Source organism: Mesocricetus auratus, unplaced genomic scaffold (genome assembly GCF_017639785.1).
Source record: "Mesocricetus auratus isolate SY011 unplaced genomic scaffold, BCM_Maur_2.0 Super-Scaffold_100014, whole genome shotgun sequence".
NCBI classification, from domain to species: Eukaryota; Metazoa; Chordata; class Mammalia; order Rodentia; family Cricetidae; genus Mesocricetus; species Mesocricetus auratus.
The window spans coordinates 32,759,259-32,780,751 of NW_024429197.1; the positions used below are offsets into that span (position 1 = coordinate 32,759,259).

A 21,493-nucleotide genomic window follows, 5' to 3' on the forward strand; every position below is an offset into this window, starting at 1 on the left:
GACAACAAAATCAGACAAAGCCAAAACCAACCCTTTTAATGTCTTCTATGCACTTAATGATGTAGCTTCTCTTGATTGCTTCCTTCACCGCATAGGCGTCGCTAAGGATTGTCAGGTGCTCCTCCAGGGCTTGCTGAATAAGGCTACTGGGCAAGGTTGGAAGGTGCGCCAGTTCCCAGAGTACGTCTAACACCTGCAATAGTACCGCTATGATGAGTCATCTCCTACGCACAGAAGGCTGTTTTAAGCATTTGTAGCTAGAAAAATCCATTTGATTTTCCTGCCTTTCCAGAAGTAGCCTCAAATCGAGCTTCCCGGCCAATCCGTCCAATCAGACTCAACAGCTTCTGTCTTACTCTGTCACTCTCAGTCTCCCAGCTCTACACAAGAGAAGAGACGAGAGAATAATCAAGTGGTGAAATTGGCAGAAACTTTTAAATTTTAGCTACAAACAGTAAGAAAAGTACATTTACAACCAGCTGTTGGGGGATGGGCTCGGAGTCTACCCCTTACCTTCTGAATGAGAACAAACAAATGATTCAGCTGGTCTGCATTAAACTTCACGGCTGCTGCAGCAATAATAGTGTGAATATTCTCAATCACCGTAGAGGACTGTCCTGACTAAAACAAAGCAGACATCAGGAGCAAGTTAAGCCCTGGGGCTTGATAAAAACCTAAGTCTTCTTCCTGACAATCTATGCAAGCGACACATAACAAAAATTAATTAGACTCCAGTCTAATCAGCATTCATTCCCATGATAACACTGGCAGGGTTAGTGAAGCAACTATTACTAATGGTTATCAGCTGACTGCGTTTCAACTCCCAGCAGCATTGTCTTTATTAAGATCTCTGACATTTATTTTAGGAAAAGAATAAAATATTCTCAACAAAAAATTCATATTGATATATTTTGAACTGTTAAGTTACAAGGCAAATACATTTTCAGTGTTGTTACAGATAGTGATCAGGGTTAAAAGTATTATGGCCCCATTTTAAAGTTTATTATAAATTATTTGTGACTTCAACTAATATTTATTGATGCTATGGGCAGTAAGTCTCTGCACAGAGCTGCAGAGCCTACTGTGGATGACTGACACTCTCTTTAGAAACTCAATCATGGGACAGCCATACCCGTAGGAATGCAGGCGTGCGCACATGTGCACACACGTGCACGAAAGTGCACACACACTCCCCCCCCCCCCCAATCTTCAACTTCATACACTTTCAAAACATACGCTCAGAAAACAACATTATGTGAGGGTATTCAATGAAGGCCAAGATACAGAAAGCAAAGTCTGTGGACCTAGGACTGCTTTTCTTTAATCCTGTCCCTAACTGTAGTCTGGGAGGGAGGGGGGGAGGGAGGGAGGCAGGACTCTGGGGTCAGGCTCAGGGCTCAGAGAAAGAATGTTGGGCTGGCAGGCAGCAGGGGTTCTGGCAGTGCTGGCTGGAGTGGCTATTTCCAGCCTCAGCACCTGTAATGAAGGCACATCCTAAAGCAGGTGCCTCTCCTCTCCTTGGACGTGATGCCCAGCTCCCTATCTGCTTCTCTCATTCTTCTACCTTAGCAACACCATTTTTGGTTTTTTTTGTTTTAAATTTTTAAAAACTGTTTATGTCATGCGTATGTTGTTTTGTCTGTACGCATGCCTGTGTACCATGTGCACACCTGCTTTTTAAACAACTCCCTGGGGTAAATTCTGTGTGTCTGAATTGCCTAGCAGCTTGTCTCTGATCCGATTTTGACAGATGCAGAAAGTGGACACAGTTAAGGAAAGCACCAGATTTCACTGTGCTTTAGCAATTAGGTGAGGCACATTTAACTGCTTGTCTGAATTAGAGGAATGATTCATAGTCAGTGACATACCAATGTAATGAAAGCCACAGGAGATGACACTGACGAGTGAAAGCCTTTGTGGCGAGAAAAGGGCAAAAGATTCAGGCTTGACGGGGGAAAAAAAGGAAAGTAGAAAAGAATAATTTAACTAAGGCAGAGGATTGTAATTTTTAAGTCCAGCACGGACTATATAGTAAAACCTTGCCTTAAAAAAAAAGGCAGCCAAGCCTACAGTCCCATGACCAGAGAGTCTGGGAAACAGAACCTTCATTCAGTGGCTGATGGAAGCAGAGGTAGACTCCCACAGCTAAACACTGAGCTGAACTCAAGGAATCCAGTGACAGAGAGGGAGGACTGATGAGCAAAAGGGTTAAGACTGGGCTGGTTTAACCCCCAGAAACAGTTGACCTGACAAGGGTTAGCTCTTGAATCCCAGATTGATGGCTGGGATTCCATGATCAAGACCCCCTGAACGTGGGTGTCAGTGAGGAGGCCTAGGTAATCTAATGGGCCTTGGGTAGTAGATCAGTATTTATCTCAGGTATACAAATGGACTTTGGGTGCCCATCCAACAATGAGAGATGCACTCTGACCTGGACTCCCAGGGGGAGGGTCTAGGCCCTGCCCTGGATGAAGTGACAGACTATGGACACCCCCAGGGAGGGCCTCACCTTCCCTGGGGAAATGAGGAGATATTGGAGCGGTTGGTGGGAGGGCAAGGGAGGAGGGTAGGGAAAGGCAGAGGGACCTGGAATTGATATATGAAGCAACCTTGTTTCTAATTTAAATTTAAAAATAAAAATTAAAAAAAAAACAATGAAAGTGTTTTGGGAGATGCAGACACACACACACACACACACACACACACACACACACACACACACACACACACACACAAGCAGCCAGAATATGGAAAAAGACAGTGACCAAGACAAAGCAAACAAAAAAAGGATGGGAATATTGGAGTCTGTTATACTGATAATAAGTGGGAATCTAAAAACTTGATGTTACTATCATCCTCATTTGTCTGACTAAACAGGAAAAAATATTAACGAAAATTAACAATTGAGGGAAAAGTAACTTGGTCGGTAAAAAGAAGATGTACACCCATTCCTAGCTCTGCACTAGCTGATACACAGCTTCTGGGAAGACTCTTGACTTTTTTTAACTGAAGAAGTGAGACTAGTCTAAAGTCTGAAATGTCTTGTGAATATGACATTCATTTTATATATGTAATTTATTTTCTTTCTAGAACTGGAGTGAAACCCAGGGTACTGTATTTGCTAGGCAAGTACCCTACCACTGAGCTAAATCCCCTAAGTCTTCAACTTCTTATATATGCAATCTTAATAAACTGTAAAACAGATCAGGCATAGCTCTTTTAGTTAAAACCAGATGAGGTACCATTTCCCATACTCCTCACCACCCTAACCCCTTTCCTATGGTACAAACTTATCAGAAAAAGGCAAAGATAATTCTGCTCAACTTACTTGTATTTTCCAAATTTTAGTGAGTTCATCTAATGACAATTTACTGCCCAAGAGTTCAATAATTCCCTTTATCCGATCACAGTATTGTGCTTGGTCTATGTTGCCTAATGGAGGAAACATCAGAGTAGAAACCAGATATAGTGAATAATGACTATGTGTTTATTAATTCAAAGCAATAACTTCCTAAGATTATCTAAAGACTAATAAAAAGAAACAAGATTTTTGCACCTTTTAAAAATAAAAACAATTTATATGTCAAGTAATTTTTATTTTTCAAAAGTAACTTACCTTCCAGTGCAATTGACAGAACTGAGTTTTCAACTAGCCAATCCAGTAATCTGTCTGTATCTATAGCATTCTTCACAGACTTGGATAAGGTACTATCTTCTATTAGTTTGGTTACCTAAAATGACAGCATTTGCATGACTGAATCAAATATGCATAATCAAAATCTTCTCTCATATATGTACAGCCATTTTATAGACATATATAGATCAGTTTGATAATTTATCAAAACACTTCAAATCCAACTTCTTCAAAGTTAACAGACTATTGATAGTAACATCTCTTCAAAGAGAACATGGAATCATTCTCAGCTCTTCTGACTCCTTAGACCACCCATGACTAGCTTGATGATGAGGCTCTTTTTTTTTTTTTTTTTTTTTTTTTGGTTTTTACGAGACAGGGTTTCTCTGTATTGTTTTGGAGGCTGTCGGTCCAGCCTGGCCTCGAACTCACAGAGATCCGCCTGCCTCTGCCTCCCGAGTGCTGGGATGTGGGAACACCAGACCTTGAGCAGAGACCCACTTCCCCTTCTGCCTGGGAGTAGGCAGTTGTAAGACAATGTTTACTAAAAACATGTTTACTAAAACAATACAATGCCCGGGGCAATAAGTTCCTGGAAAAGGCCTGCCCACAGAAACCACCCTGACCTCGACCTTGTCCAAAGACTAACTGCCTCTTCTGCCATGCCCAGATCAGTTTTTGGTGTCAGAGCAGAACCAGCCAGGGGAGAGGAGAGAGCAGAAGCTTCTCTGGTGGGAGCCTTTCTTAGGAAATTTTCTTGAACCTTTTTGGGGCCTGCTTAAAGTTTTCTTTACATCGTTGAACAAGTCTCTGTGTTGTCAATCCCCGACACCCTCCGCACGTTCTCGGACACAGGCCGCACAGCAGAGGCGACACTGGGATTAAAGGCGTGTGCCACCATCGCCCGGCCTGATGATGAGGCTCTTAACCCAGACTGCAAGCACAACTGCCCTCCACATTTTATAACTGAAAAGAAAGAGACAGTAGTCCCTCTCTGAAGATGGGAACTTTATGTTATTCAGCTTGTGAACTGTCCATGACCTCTACCACAGGACACGTGGCCAGAACGTGAAATTAAGACATGACAGAGTCCTAGCAGTGACCTGGTCAAATTGTATTTGCTCACAAGTCTTTGATCAAGTTCATGGTTTGATTATTCAACTCTTCACACATATGAAATAGCTCAGTCTCTTTTCAACAAAATTTTCTTTCGATTTAAAATGGCTCATGATGAGCTAATTTGACTTAGAGCCCCAAATTCCAAAACTAAAGGAAAAATAGCTAGAATCATGGCTGAATGGTATTAACCTATCCTAACATTAACTGAACTCAACCACATTGTTTGTGCAGATCTAAAATAAACTTTAGGAAATTAAGGAAAAGTATTTTTAGCATTTTCCTTAGGTTTACACTTTTATTAGTTACTTTGTTTTTGTCCTAACATCAGCTAGAATAAAAAGAATTGTCCCTTAGTAAATGTCTAAGGATGATACTGTAGAGAATTTCACAAAGCTTTTCAGAGAATCAATCTTGAAAATACAAATATGACCTTACTAACAGACAATCCACATACAGTACCATTGTCATCTCTATCTTACATGGTCAGGAGAAATTGTTCTTTCTCCCACCACCTTTATATTACTAACCACATCTGAGTCGAGTCTTGTAGAAACAGGTGCAAACTTACTTCTTTGAGGGAATTCATTTTAGCACTGAAGTGTGGTGATTTCAGCATGCGCAGCAGGATGTCAAGACGAAGGTCATCCACAATCGTCACCAGATCCGGTTGGAAGCGCATGCAGAGTAATTTAATGGCAGACAAGAGCTCAGGGATGCTAACCAATCTCTTTCATTTAATAAAAACAGAAAAACAGACAGACAAACAAAAAACTGTAAAACATCCTGATATTAATTCTCATTACACACGTAGCACAGGGTGACAGTGGCCAAGAGACAGCTTGCTTATATTTTACATGACCAATTAACTACATTTGCTTCTAAGCAAAAGTTATGCTCATTGGTGAGGAGCAAGGAAAAGAAGAGGCAATTGTCCTAGGAGGGATTCAAGGTAGGAAAGTCTTCGTCAATGTTAACCTGTTATAAACAACTCAGATACACCTAAAAATTCAATATTATTTTAATCTATTCAGATTGTTAATACCATTAAAATAAGGCTAGAAAAACTCTGGTTATCACTCATGGAAATACTGTCTGTGTTCGTTCTATTTATTGAGATAACTTGTTTTGAAAGTATTTTTTTCTGGGTGGGGTCAGGAAACTTCAAGTTAATTTGATATGAACAGCATGTCGTCAGGATCCAGAAAGCAATCTCAGGGGAACTTGCCAAGACTTGGCTTTGCTATCATGGACTAACCAGCACCACCGGCTACCTGGCTGGGGAGTAATTACCTTGTCTTTGAGGTCTTTCTCCTCAACACTCCGCACATCCTGAATTGTGGTAAGGATGACTGGGTCTAGCATAGGCTGCAAACACAAAACACTAGTTAAAAAGAACTCCTGAATTTGTGCTAGAGTAGCTACTTCCTTACCTGCCACTCACAAAGGAGAGGGCCAGAGTGAGAGGTGTGACTTCTAGCCATCAGTGCCACCACTAACTAGCTGACCCTCCTAAGTGCCCTTAACTGTTTCTTCAATGTAATATGAGCACAGTTCTTCTCATTACATCTTCTAACATAGGTGGACTGCCCTTTAAAAAAGTAATAAGATTGGCTACCTATTGTTTAAACAAACAGGGTCTCACTATGTAGACCTGGCTAGCCTGGAATTAGTCTGGTCTCTAACTTAGAAATCTGCCTGTCTCTGACTCCCAGGTCTGATATGACTACTTTTATAACAAAGTAAATATTTTATGTTTGACTTTCAAAAATGGATACAAGTAAGCATAGACTATATAAAACAAGCTACATATAGACTAGTTTTGTTATGAATGAAATACATGACACACTGCTCCAGAATGGGAACAAAATCACATATTAAAAATCATTTATGAGAAATAGTAAAATATTAACTAGAAGTAGACCAATAGTTCAGTGAAATAAGACAATTTAAAAAAATTATATAAGAAAAAAATGTTTGGCTGTCAGAGGCAAGAATACATGGCCAATGAATGAAAATGACATCAGACAAGAACCCAGACAGAATTTCTTCCTTCACACAGATGCCAATAGCACAGGAAGGGCTGTAGGAGTCGGTATTGTCGGCACGTGCCAGGCCACTTAATCCTATCGTCACCATTCTTTTACAGTTACACCAAGAGCAAGTAATGGAGACACTTTATGCCAGTTAACATGTACCACAGTGTATGTACAAATAACTGAATTTAGGTCTAGACAGATTAGCAGAACTAAAGATGAAAGCAGTTGTATCTTCTGCTCTTCCAGTCCTTATTTTTCTAAGTGTACTCTGCTCATATATGTGTGTGTGTAATACAACCTACAACTTCTAAAGAATGCAACTAATTAGCATTTAGAGTATTTATGTTGAATTTTCTTCCATGGAATACATGTATTTAAAATCTAGTCCCGAGTTTTATTCACTATTATGAATTATAATTAACAATCTTTTCAAAAACTCAAATTACTTTGTCTTTTATGTCTTAGTGTTTCAGCTACTAAACTATTGATTAGAGCTGCAGCTCAGTTGGTAGAGTGCTTGCCAAGTAAGTATGAAACCCTAGGTGTGAGCCCAGCACTGTATAAACTTGATGTGGTGGTATATGCCTGTGGTTAGGAGATGGAAGCAGGAAGATGAGTAGTTCAAGGTCACCCTTGGCTACACTGTAAGTTTGAGGCTAGTCTGAACTACATGAGAACCCCTCATCTCAAAAATCAAAGCATAGCAAAAAACTTTATATTGATATACTTAATAAACTAGTAACATTAGACATTTCTAAAGAACTTAATATACAGAATTAAGAAAATATCTCCACATTAATTTATTTCCTTATAATGTTTTACAAATTACTTTGATGTCTAAAGAACACGTAACATTTAGAAATGGCAGAAATTTCTCACACATACTAAAGAAAATGGTATCACCCTAATTAAACTGTCCCCCCAAAACGGTGTACTTGCAAAAAGGAACAGTACATACATTAACAGAGTTCCCAAGTTGTGACTTCAACTTTTATATAAGCTTTCATAGATTTATTTATAAAGAAAATTAAGATGGAGGTATTCTGATAAGACATTTTGTTTGACAACTTATTAACTGAAACTGAGAGTAGCAAGAAAATATAATTGACCTTCAACATTAGAAAACTGATTTCTCAAGGGACAAAAAAGATGAGTCAACAAGCGATGGGCTTGTTGTACAATTGTAAGGAACCGAGTTCAGATCCTCGGGACCCTGTCCCCCTCTTTAAAGTGGGAATGTGCGCCTGCAACCCCAGTGCCCTGAGACAGAAAGACCCTGGAACTCACCGGCCAGACAGCCAGTCAGTGAGTGCCAGGTTCCCTGAGCAAATCTCTAGTTAAAACAAACAAACAAATAAATAAAAAAGGAAGGAGCAACAGAAAAAAGAGAGCTGATGTTGACCCTTGACCTCTAGGGCAACAGCTGTGCACCTGCACGCACACACACAGAAACCCATGCTCACAGTTTTGATTACTTTACCACTCAATGAGTTATCGCTACTAAGCTATCGTTCGTTCACAAGAGAAAGAGACGAGGCAGTAAGCATGTCCAGCTGATGGTTAGAACTGGTCTAGTGGAACCCATATGGAAACAAACCCTGAAACAATCCTGTGAAGAAGACAGGCATACATGTTCCTTTATAGAAAAGACAACAACACTAAGAAATAATATTTGATAAAAATCAGTCTTTTAAAAAAAAAGTCCCAATGTTAGAGGGCTCCCTACACTAAGAAAACCACTATTTTCTGACAGTATTTTCACTAAAAGGGCAGCTATTCAGTAAAACAGAAGTTCCTGCGAATTAAATAGCATTCTGAACAACCTAGTAACAAACGCTAATGTTTGCCATGTCTTGGGCAGTGATATACAATGGCTTACTCCTACCTGCACCACGGTGGAGTTCAGGTACTCTGCACACACCCCCAGCGGCTGCACCAGCGCTGAGACAGCCTGTGAGAAGACAGTAAAGAGAAGCGTGAAATGTGAAGGAGCTTTCTACCTTTGAAAAGTAAGCAAACCCTTTTCACGTAGCTGAGAAAAATATAAATGGAAACTTGCTCAAGCCATGAAATAATGATTAGATAAACCAAATTCCTGGATAGAAAGATGACACACTTAAATTAATAGAGACATTTAAATTATAATGTCAACAAAACTCCCCTTAAGCACTGAATGAAATAATTCTGAAGTTTATAGTGATAAATATTAAAATATTTTCTTTTGAAAGGGAGAGAATATTTAAGGAGGAGGTTAAATACCCTATGGCCCCCCCACCCCCCAAAAGTGTTAAAGCCTATTTAAAGGAAAAAAAGTTACTAAAATACACGAAAGAAAGCCCAAATAAATGAGAGAGACACTGTGTTCCTGAGTGGGAAATAGCAATTACAAAAATGTTCATTTTCTGTTCACTGACCTACATATTTAATGCTATTCCAAACATAGCCTCAGTAACTTTTCCCCCCCTGACATGTTGATTATATGCAGAAGAGTGAAAAACATCAAAATAAACCTGACTTTAGGAAACAAGGACAGTGGGCAACAGTAGCATGGCCATAACTAAAAATGGGTGCATTAGCACTGAATGAAAGCAACAGGTGTCCAGAAACAAATCACACTCACAGAACTTTGAGACAAGACAAAAGTAGTCATTACCAATGGTAATGGAAACAAGAACTAAGTCAAAGAGGACCTTGTATCAACCGTTTATTTATTTATTTGAAAGTATTGGATCCTTGTCATCCAATAAATAAAAACAAACCAAATAAATCAAGAGCCAAGTTTTAAAAATTATAAAAGCATAAAAAGAAACAAAATTATAACTTTGAAGTGAGAGAAATATTCCCTAAGCAAGTCTGAAAAACTTTTAAGCCATTAAGGAAAAGTATGATTATGCAGAACTTTGTAATTTCTGACATCACAAATACAAACAGGGCTGGTAAGGTGGCACAGAAGTAAAGGTCCTGCTGTCGGCCTGACAACCTGAGTTCAGTCCTCGAGACACACGTGGTGGAAGGAAAGAACCGTTGCCAAGCTGTCCTCTATGCACATGCCACATACCCTCACACACATACACATCCACTCACATAAAAATTACTATTAAAAGAATTCCTAAAAATTAATGATGTACTACTTGAGATCTAAAAAGTCAATTTTCACATGAAATGCAAGTAGACAGTAATCACATGGAGAAGTGCTCTAGTTCACTGTAAACTCAATAACAAAATACCAGATTGAAAATATTTATCATTATCAGTCATACTGTAAAATGGGTTTGGCTGGTGGTATAGCTTTTTGGCAGTCAACTGTAACTTTAAAATGTATAGTCTTTATCGGAGAATTGATCTTTTACAAACATATGTACATGAAGACACATATATAAAGAACATTTTCTGTAGCAGTGAAAACTAACAAATGATCCAACGACATTAACAAGCAAGTACATCTCTACACAGCCTTTGTAAAAGTAACATGGAGTCACTAGCAACATTAATGATCTATAAGATGATAAGTGAAAGTGTACTACTGTGTAGAGCCTTACAACAACTTATTTTATAGAAATGAAGAAGTAGAAGAAGAGACAGACACAGATGGAGTAGGATGGGAACACAGTGCAGGTATTTTTTAATTTGGTGGGAATGTGATTATTTTTCTCAGTATTTTTCAAGTTAAAAAATATGACTTAAACAGTCTTATCATATGGCCTAAATTTATTCTGGGACACAGCCACTTTAATTGGTCAGAAATCAGGCACTTATCATGAAACTTTGTCAAAATGAGTGCATTATCTCCTCAATGTATAACCCCCAACCCCCATCATTGTTGCCAGTAAGAATTATTCTGGGAAATGGTCTGACCTAAGGGAAGATTTGAGAAGGGTTCTTAACTTCACAACATTTAATATCAGTAGAGAATAAGCATTCAATCCCGTGTGTGTACCTTTCGCTAATGTTCATTCAGGCAGGGTGGAAGTCTGGGGGTGTTCTTTGTTATTTAAAGACTAGAAAATTATTGAACATTTTCAACACGCTTGAGAAATAAGATTAATTTCTAATATCACTCAATGCCTAACACAGTCAGTTTTGAGAAACAAATAAATTAGACAAAACTGTCTTTGAAGAGGTTTTTGTTCCTTTTCTTTTTCAAATCACTTATTATCTTTCACGTCAAAAAAGCCATTTTCAGCATAAATTCAACAGGGATCATATGACAATCCATCAGTCTAAGTAATTCTCAAGGCAGAAAGACAAGGCTTTCCAGATTATGGCAGCAAGAAGATCTATTATCACACCATCAGTTTCTCTTCCTGACTAACATTCTGCCTCCTTCTAAAGAGGGACCAGTGAAGTTGATTAGTTCATGTCCTACAGGAACTGGTCAATTTTTAACACTTAGGGATGGTATTTCAGTACATATTTCCGCATCGATCCAATGATGGTGAGCAGCCTGTCCCAGCGATCTGCCTGTTTGTCTCCGAGTACTATTATACAAGCATGTGCACTATCCTGGCTTTTTATGTGGATGCTGGGATCACACTCAGGTTCTTACGCTTGTGCACGAACTGTAACAGCAGCTTCTCCCCAGCCTGATTAACCTTAATATTTAACTCACTGTATTTAGATTGTGTTTCCTAGTTGTATACCAACCCAAATAAAGTGTATCTGCACACTGCGCACAGTGAGTGGTTTAACTCACCCCAAGTTCTATATCTTCTGAATGGAGTTTGGCTTGGATTGCTGCAAATCCACCTAATTCTCCAAACTGAAAAGAGAACAGGTATGAATTAATTTAGAAATGTTCCACAGTAATAATTTAAGCAAAGAATTAAGGCTAATATTTTACTTTACCACTATACTCTGTGAGATTTTTCTTAGAACACTAGGAGTACAATTCTAATATTCCTAAAGTGTACTGTAGAAGATGTGCTAACCCAAAAGTTGATGTCCAGTTGTATACATCACATACAGAAATCGGAAAGGAACCATGCAATAGTCCTCCTCAGTGAAACATTCCTATTTGTGGCGGTTTGAATGAGAAATATGCCCCATAAGCTAATGTAATTGAACACTTGGTCCCCAGCTGGTGGCACTGTTTGAAGAGGCTATGGAACCTTTAGGAGGAGCAGCCTTGCTAGAGAAAGTTCATCCCTAGAAGCAGGCTTTGAGGGTCTATAGCCTCACTCTACTTCTTGTTCTTGCTCACTGGTTCCTGTGTGTGCCTAAGATGTGATCAGCCAGCTTCCTGCTTCTTCCTCCTACTTCCATGCCTTCCCCAGTCTTGTGGACTCTTCCCCTGAACTGTGAACCGAAATTAACTCTTCTATACACTGCTTTCGGTCATGATATTTCATCACAGCAACAGAAAAATAACTTGATTATTCTCCATAATTGCCATTTGTTTAAAATACCCAATTGCCAGAAATCACACTAGAAAATGGGAATAGTATCTCAAAACCAAAGTAATAATAAAAGTGTATACCTTATTTACCAAGTCCACAACCCATCCATGAGGCTCCTGTGAGAAAATAGTCAAAATTAGTAAGGTAATATAAAAGTGTCCTCATTATTAATCTTTGCATTTAAAAAAATTTCCTAAATGGGAAGTCTGAAAAAAAAAAAAGAAATTCAAATATGGAACATACTTCCAAAGTCTTTCTCCTAAATGATTCTTAATATAAGTCTTTGACATTATAGTATACAATATTTGAAGCATATAAGTTTAGATTTTCAAAGTCTCTGACATAATTTTTGAAGCAACAAATCTAGATCTTCAAGGGATCGTCACATGAGAAACACTCACACATTTGGGAGCAGCAGGGATTAGTTGTTTAAGTTCTCCAGGAACAGAATAAATCAAGTTAAATTCTCTAAGAAAGTTATATTTATTTATTGTGGTTTTCCAAAGCAGGGTCTGAGGTAGCTCAGATTGCCCCTGAATTTGTTTTAATTCCTTCTCTCCTGCTTCTACCTCCCAAGTGCTATGGATTTAAAGAGGACATCACCACAGATGGCTGAAATTTTATTTTAGAAACTAAGAATTACTACCTACAAAGCAGACAACTTGAAATCTGAGATTGAAGTCCAGTCCCAGCTTTATCATTAATACCCTTCAACAAGCTCGTTCCTTGCTCTCCCTTCTCTTCTCTCTTTTCTGTTTCTAGGCACTTGGGTTTAGACAGGAAGAGATGTCACACCCACCCCACAGAGCTCATATTTCAGCATTTAAAAACCAGAAAATCACTACATACATAAGCAATTCAAATTATGATAAATTATCTAATAAAACAAAAGGCAAAGGGTGGAGTGATGTTCCTGAAAGACCTGTATGAGACAATTAAGGATAGTCTGTGCAGAGGCTGAAAAGGCCAAGTCTACTAGGAGAAAGCATCAGAGTTCACTGTGTGAAACACTATGAGAAGTCTCTTCCCATGAAAGAATGAAAGCCTGGGAAGCATTTGGACCAGACAGAGGACTATCAGAGTGCACAAGATAGGACAGGTGGCACGTGGAACAGAGCGGCTGCAGAAGACAGAATGCTCACTGGAGGCATGGCTGGGTTTTAAATCAAAGAATCTGTTTATGGTTTGAATACAGGGACTAAGAAAACAGGATGATTCTGGTAACTCTGGTTTAGCTTAAGCAATGAGATAGATAGTGATGCTATTTACTCAGAGGAAAAGAAGAGAGGTTGGACAGGCAACAGCAAGGCTCCCATGGGCACATGACTCTTGAGAACTGTGTGGTAACTAAGAGATGGCTGACTTCTTACTCAGGTATGCTCAGAGAACAGTTTGAACCACAAAGATAAACTGAAGTCATCATCATTAAAGTAACATTTACAGCAATGAGAAGAGAGGACATTCCCCAGAAAGTATAGTACCAAGAGAGGAAGGTCTGGACCAAAGCTGGCTAGCAGTAAAGGACCCAACAATGCAGTAAGTAATCCCTGAAATCCCATCAGTTGGGAAGCAGAGGCAGGAAGATCAAGAGTATAAGGTCACCCTGGGCTACGAGACCCTGTCTCAAAAACAAAACAAACAAAATGCACACATATACTGAAATTAAAGATTTAAATCAGCATGTTAAATAGAAAACTAAATACAAATAGAAAAAAAAAGAAACTGAACTTTAGACATGGGGAGGGGAGTATCACAAATAAAGCACAAAGAGACAAAAGGATGGAAAAAGACATGGAAGACAGACTGAGACAATCTAACTAAGTTCCACAAGAAAAAGACTGACACAGGAAAAAGAAATTCACTAAAAGACAATGGCTGAAAAGTGCCAAAACTGATACAAAATAGTAACCATGAGAGACATTCAAGGACTCAGTAAGATGCTTGCTATCTCAACAATGTGGAGAGTGACCATGACATCAACCTCTGGCCTACATATACATACATGCACAAAGACCCGCTAGTGTGCAAACTCACGAACATATGTACTACATACCCCACCCCTACCCATGCATGCCTCTCCCCTATGTGTGTACATGCACACAAGATATTAACCACTAGATTCAGAAGTCCAATGAATCTGCAACAAAGGAAACATTAAGAATATCTTGTTTTCTGTCTGTTCATTTTGTTTGTTTGTTTTGAGACAGGGTTTCTCTATGTAGCCCTGGTTGTACTGGATCTCGATCTGCAGATCAGGCTGGCCTCAAACTCACACAGATTCACCTGCCTCTGGTATTAAAGGCATATACCACTACTGCCCAACTAAGAATATCTTGATCAGCCAGTGAGAGGTAAAAAGATAAGCATCAAGGAAGAAGAGTCTAAAAATGATGCCTTTCTCATAAAGAATCAGACCAGTAGCCAACTTCTCAACCAGCCCAATTAAAGTCATTGCGATAATTTATTATTCTGACAAAAAATAGCCATTAGCACAGAATTAAGCCCAATGAAAACATTAAGAAGTGTGAAGTAATGGTTCAGGTCATTAAAAAACAAAGTCAATCACTAATGGACACTTAGCTAAAGCATATTTTACGAGTGAGCTACCTCTTTTATAGGTTTAAAAATGTCAGTAAAGGACTGAGAGATTGCACACTAAAGATAATAAGGTAGGAATAAAAAGTTGTGGGAACTACGGGAAACAAGCTAAAGTTTATATGTATAGCTCAAAGGAGAATAAAGGTAATGAAATTCAGGTTTTGTTTAGCTAGTAAGCTAAAAGTTTAGGGTCGCCACTGTGAATGACAGGGGAGAACCTGGAATCTTTCATGAGGTTTGGGTGTGAAGGGAATCCATGCTGAAACTACAAAGGATGTGATAAAAAGGGCAGAACATTCAGAGATGGAAAACACCAGGGCATGCTGAATAATAATAACCCAACAGTGAGGAAAGACTAAAGACACCAAAGAAGGAATAGGAACTGGAAAGGGCAAATGCTTGAGAAGGACAGGAGGCCAGGGCCTTGATGGGAGATGTAATTCCCCTATGGGAAAAAGAGGAAAAACAAGACTGAGCTTTTCTGGTCAGTAGTACAAAGTGAAGGGAGGAGAATAAATGTCTGCTGCGTACTTGCCTGCAGTAAACCACTAAGTGCAGTGCTTTCATACGCATTTGCCATGTAACACAACAAATGTGAAGAAAAGATTTTAGTACTTAGAGAAAGCATACAGTGTAAGTTTAAATTTCTCGACTACATAAATTCCTCTTATACCTAGGTACATGGCCCTGGAGAAGTACTTAGGTGGTTTTAATTTCTCATGTATGAAAAGAGAATAAAATAGTACCTAACTCACAAGATTACTGTGAGATTAAATTCACCATCCTTGCCACTCAGTGCTAGGACTGTGTTCAAAGCAGCATTGTACTAACCAAGCCCTCCTCTATGTTCTACACATAGGACAGAATTACACCAAATGTTTATTTTACTGTAACTTTGTTTTATGTTTCCTCCACTATACTACTGTAATATACATTATACTGGTAAATTGTTATGCCTTAAGCTTGCTAAAAGCTAACTCTAGGAACAAGGAGGTTCTCTCATCTCTTCCAAAGAGAGGAGCAGACTGGTCCTTTCACTTTATTTTGTAAGATGGACAAACAGCAAGCAACTAACGGTATAAAAATAATTGTGTCCTTGAGAAAGTAAACTATTTCCAAGCCAGGTTACTAATGTTTATCCTACCACATAAAAACACCTATAGTAGGACAGAGAAGGTGAAAAGCTCGCCTGTGGAGATGAGCTCTGCCCAGCCTGAGATTTGTGATCAGGAACCCCAGCATAACTGTTTCAAGATTTTCCCAATCAGTTTCTGCTGGGTGACTGATTGTAAATGGCTGATTCCCTATTTCTTCTTTTACTTGGAAGCCTCACCTGAGCAGACACTCTGCTCTGCCTAGGACACTGCACTGGGAGCTCCAGCTGGCTGACTCAATGAGGGCTTCCCCGGTGGATCTCCGCCAGATGTCTAGAAGCTCTCGTTTGACATCACCCTTTGTTTGCTCTCTCAATCGGGTTACTCCATCACTGCTTGATGCCCAATTTGATAATGTTTTGCAATCTGCTACTCCCTATGTATTATTTTATTTTTGTTTGCTATATACTTAAAACCTCAGTCTTCAAAACTGAAAGCAAATCTATCAAAGATAGTTTTTATACTGTATAGAACAATCATGAGCCAAGAACTGCATAATATTATACTTTTTGATAAAGTCAAGGAATACTGGTACATTATCTCCCAAACCTAGACTAACCCCAGATAAACAGTAAGTGGTCAATTAATAACTGTTAAAAATCAAACTTCTATTGTATTAGAATAATAGATATTGTTTCTAAAAACTAAAACTGACTTCTTTCCACTGTTTCTTAAAAATCAGGGTTTGAATTAGAGACCTGTTTAGATTATGCACTTCTTGTGGGTATAATGCACTGCCACACTGTAGACCTTTCTATATCAAATACATGCTGGATCTGGAACTGTAAAAACAAAAGTTTCAATGCTTGTGGTGTTTGCAAGAAAATTCTAGATAACACTATGACTAGTTTTATTGTTTTTCAGGTAGAATTAGTTATTTCAAGTAATTTCAAATGTTCTACCCTCTCAAATACCTCTAGGAAACTGGGACATCAATTAAACTATGGTTCTGATAATTCAGTATATAGGGCACTGAAGTAATTTCTTTCACCAAATATAAATTTCAGATTAAAAAAAATTCCTCATAACATTACTTAACAGTTCCAGGAAAAAAGAAGTCATTTTAAAGAATTTTAAGTCCTATAAACCACACAGAATATGTATCCTTTACTTCTAATTGATTTTAACTCTTCTATATAAATTGACAGTTTTATAGCACAGAAAAAAATCAATATATTTATGGACAAAGAGTGAAAATGAACTGCATTTACCTTTTGGAAAGTAGATACAGGTGAAATAGCAAACATATTTCCCTCTCCAAACACCTCTGCCCAATTCCTCTGAGACACTTTCATTCTGTTTTTAAAGTGGTATTCATTATCAGGATTGAAAGCCTAGATTCAAAAAGAACAGAGACACATTACCTATTTTAATAGTAACATATTAGCATTAGAAAAGAAGATTAAAAATATAGCCTTTGTTTCCTCCTCTAAAGGAACCTTTGTAGAACACTGGCAAAACTCAGGTTCTGGCTAGTACAGGCGCACAGGCGCACAGGCCTCAGGTACTGCCAGATAACAGAAGTGGAGACCATGAAATTGAGGAGAAAAACAAGAGCTCAAGAAAAGGCAGAATCCTCTGTAAATGTGTTAAGGCTGGGAATAATCAGTCATCAGGGAAAGCTTCTGAACATCTATTAAAACTAGACAAGTAAATTCTTCCAAACATGATGGCTGCTCTGCTTTTAAACTAAAAGGCAAAGACTCTGGATGGCTAAGGTCCTATTTTTCATGATAAAATGTTTATTATTTGTTATTAATTACAAGTGCAAGAATAGCAAATTATCTTCAATTAAATCAAAACAAAGAGAGTAGCACTTCATTTTCAAGATACTATACCATTGTAAGTACTCCCAGAAGACCAATGGGAATTGGATCCTGTTTTATTCTCTCTGCAACCAATTCTATTAGTAGCATCAACATGTTGTAGATTCCTTCATGAATTTCAGTACCCCACTTGTGAACAGCACTTGATGTCAGGAGCTACAAAACAAAGAGGAATCTAGAGTCTAATTTGGAAAACAGGCAAGAAACACAGTGTAAATTTCAAGTAACTGAAAACTTATGACCAAAATACCCTTTTGAATGCAGGTGGCTTTAAGATCAGTAACTGCAATCCAGCTTCTTTAAGTTTCTTTATATCGAAGCAGTTTGTTTAAAAGCGATTGTTTTTCAAGGTCTCTCTCTACGTGGTCCTGACTGTCCTGGACCTCATTGTGTGGACCAGACTGGTCTAAAGTCAAAGAGATCGGCCTGCTCCTGCCTCTGCCTCCTGAGTGCTGGGACTAAAGATGCCTAGCCCACACCCAGCATTAAAAACACAATTTTTAATTTGCTCTTCTGTTCTTCATTATTATTTCAAGAAGACCAAGAACACTGAGCAAGCAGAAACTTGACACCTACTATGGAAACTACTGTTTCCTGATTATTGTGGTCTTCAACAAAGCTATTAAATTCTGAGACATTGTTTTTGTCATATTACAAATAATAAATATATCTCTAATGAGGGATGATTTCTGTTCATTTCAGATGTTACAAAGATCAAAAGACACAACATATAAGGAAGCATTTATAAATGTAAGGCATTATTAATATATGTCAATAAGTTGTCAACATTAATCAGTGAGTCTGGAATCTAAGATACCGATGATGTGTTTCAAGGATTCATACATATATTCAATTCAAATTTTTCACATCTCAGAAAAAGGACTGCATCTTCCTACTGGAAGGCTAAACAAGAACTTTCAACGTGAACCAATTTATAAATAACTAATTTACTGTGCCTTTATTTCCCCTTTTGGTATGTATAAAAGTAATAGTTAACTTTTTAAATGGCTAAGCAAATCTAAAACAGCTCAAAATAGTAAAACATTGCGATTTACTGTTTTTAAGCATAAATATTAAATATAAAACAATGGTGTATAATATAATCAGAATATTTCTTAGATTTATTAAAAATAAGAGAAATTGGACCCTTCAACTTTTCATTCCTCAGGATGTCTAATTTACTAACTGTCAGATCAGGGAATGAGAAAACAAAGGATTACACTTAAATGTCTACAATGGCTTCACACATATTTATCTAGTTGGTTGGTGTTTTCTTTTTTTATTGTTGTTGATTTTGGAGCTTTGGTGTTTGATTTTTCAGACTGGGTCTCAGATCAGGACAGCCTCCACCTTAGCTTCCCAAATACTGGTGTTACAGGTGTGTGCCAGCCACTAAGCTCTCCCTAGTTCCATGTTTCAGGAAGATTTCTCTTTAGAGGGAAAATGCTGTGCTGCAATAAAAACTCACTTTGGTCACATTGAAACCCATGGGAGTAGGGAGGAAGCAGCCTGGACAAACCCAGATCTCAGTAGTTACAGAGAGGGGCTTCAGTTCTACATTAACAAAGCATCAACCAGCTGACTTAGTAGGTTCTCCTCCAAGATCCATGAAGTCACTACCTCTGAGTATCTGGCCAGGTTTTCAGTACCAGGCATGATTTCCATCTTGAGTGTGTCTTAAATCCAATAGAGTTGTTGGTTACCATCTAGGTACACGAACAATTACTGCAACCCTTACGGCTATAATGCCGTGCTGGTCGTTGTTGTGGTTTATAGGTGTCATATCTGGGTAGGATGGCTGACTGCTTCCCTCTTTTGGAAGTTTGCATGGAGTCTTCTGTTACCATAAAAGCTGGTCCTCAGGGAAGAGGCATTCAAGTCAGAACTAGCAAAGGTGCCTCTGAGCCCTGTATCTGAAGTGCATAGTATCTTCTTCAACAGGGACTTAACTCCACCTGTGTGGGGCTACCAAGAGTAACAACAACAGACTATAATTTTTTTTTTTTTTTGGTTTTACGAAACAGGGTTTCTCTGTATTGTTTTGGAGGCTGTCGGTCCAGCCTAGCCTCGAACTCACAGAGATCCGCCTGTCTCTGCCTCCCGAGTGCTGGGATTAAAAGCATGCGCCGCCACCACCCGGCCAGACTATAATGTTTTAAACAACCCTGGGTTGTTTGGTGTTAGGATTTCTGTGAGGTTGTCTAGAGCTTTGGGGGGAAACACTGTCAACTCAGATGTTAAATTTTCATTTAACTATATATGAATATTTATACACCAACTTCTGTGTACTATAGTTTTTGTTTGTTTGTTTGTTTTAGGTTGACAGTTAATAGTATGATTCCTTATGGACTTTTCAGACATTCTTACTCTCTTCCCTCTTTCTTCTGTATCTCTCTTCTCTACTTTCCTAATTAGGAGTCAGAAAGATTCGCTGAGACTGTGTCTTCTAGAATTGTCAGAAGTTACACCCACAAAATTTCACATGGCTGCCTGAACATGAGTTGAACAAGGTTGATCCCAACAGACATGCAAAGACGAAGAAGGTAGAAACTCATGAGGCCTCAACCCTGCACAAAGAGGTCATGAATTTGAAAGAAATCAAGGAGCAGTATATGAGTGGGTTTGGAATAAGTATAAGGGAGATTTGGAGGTAGAAAAGAGAAAGGGAAATGATATATTATAATCTCAAAAAATTAAGATTAAAAAAACTCACGAAGTGGCTCCTATTTGGGTAATGAATACTAAATTTTCTAAGTGCCACAAGAAATTATTTTACATAGTTATACAATCTCCTATTATAATTAAAGTAGTCTATTCTTTAGCAATATTCGGACATAAGAGTAGCCAAAGGTAAATGTAAATACTTAAATATAACTGAAGTAAATTATTGGTGAGTTTCAAACTCAAAGCTTATTTCATATTACAGAATTCCTCAGTTAAACAAGATTCATGAATTGATTTTATGCATAAATATCTAAAACTAAAAGCAAAACTTCAACTACCTTTGCCCCTACAGCCATCAAATCAGCAAAAATTTCCTTACCTTCTTAAATGCTTCAGGCATACACCGCTCCATAAATCTTTTGCAGTTCTCATCGGACTCTGAAAGACCTTGGTTAGATAAATAAGAGATATAGCTTAAGTAGATTTCAGGTGCTTTTTGTAGACACTGTAAATTTGTTCCAAATTCTTACATATAGATCTTTATCACAAAACCTTGTTTCTTAAGCAATTACTAAAAGCAAATGCAGACATTCTGCTATAGTAGCAGGCTGATAAATAATCATAGCATTTAATTAGTGTCTCCATGTCACAATAACTTACGTGACCTGATGAGATAAAACAGCAGCAGCTACTTACTAGCCACTAATTGCCTAAACAACCATTTATAAAAGCATATTTGAAACAAATGCCCCAATTACTCTTCTTTTCTAAAACATGTAGATGAACTCTACGTAAATAAAACAAAGAACTGTGTCTGACACAGCATATACAGCAAGTAATGAATGCTAAGTGAATGAAAGAACCTACTGTAAAAGTTATTCGGAGAAAGAATGCATTGCATTTTCAATATTTATTTGCATTTATTTACTGTGGGGGTGGGGTGATGCATGTATGTGGAGGTTGGGGAAAACTGACAAGAATAGGTTCTCTCCTTTCAATCGTCAGGTTGTTAGACTTGGAGGCAAGTGTGTCTACTCACTGAGACTACTAACTCCCTGGGTCTGAA

The 21,493-nt window shown here is 38.2% G+C and overlaps 1 protein-coding gene across 5 annotated transcripts in view; it reads right to left on the bottom strand.

Moving 5' to 3' along the window:
* Positions 1-21,493, bottom strand: part of Usp24 (ubiquitin specific peptidase 24) — a 125,450-nt gene that overhangs the window by 76,034 nt on the left and 27,923 nt on the right. For all 5 annotated transcript variants that reach the window (XM_040757040.1, XM_040757043.1, XM_040757042.1 and 2 more), the window contains exons 3-15: positions 20,807-20,874; positions 17,776-17,919; positions 17,149-17,271; positions 12,266-12,301; positions 11,483-11,548; positions 8,675-8,740; positions 6,044-6,118; positions 5,322-5,480; positions 3,617-3,731; positions 3,329-3,432; positions 514-621; positions 285-380; positions 32-193 (exon numbers count right to left, since the gene is read on the bottom strand). In XM_040757040.1, coding sequence (XP_040612974.1) covers positions 32-193; positions 285-380; positions 514-621; positions 3,329-3,432; positions 3,617-3,731; positions 5,322-5,480; positions 6,044-6,118; positions 8,675-8,740; positions 11,483-11,548; positions 12,266-12,301; positions 17,149-17,271; positions 17,776-17,919; positions 20,807-20,874 — 1,322 coding nt within the window. The remainder of the gene's footprint in view (positions 1-31; positions 194-284; positions 381-513; positions 622-3,328; positions 3,433-3,616; positions 3,732-5,321; positions 5,481-6,043; positions 6,119-8,674; positions 8,741-11,482; positions 11,549-12,265; positions 12,302-17,148; positions 17,272-17,775; positions 17,920-20,806; positions 20,875-21,493) is intronic.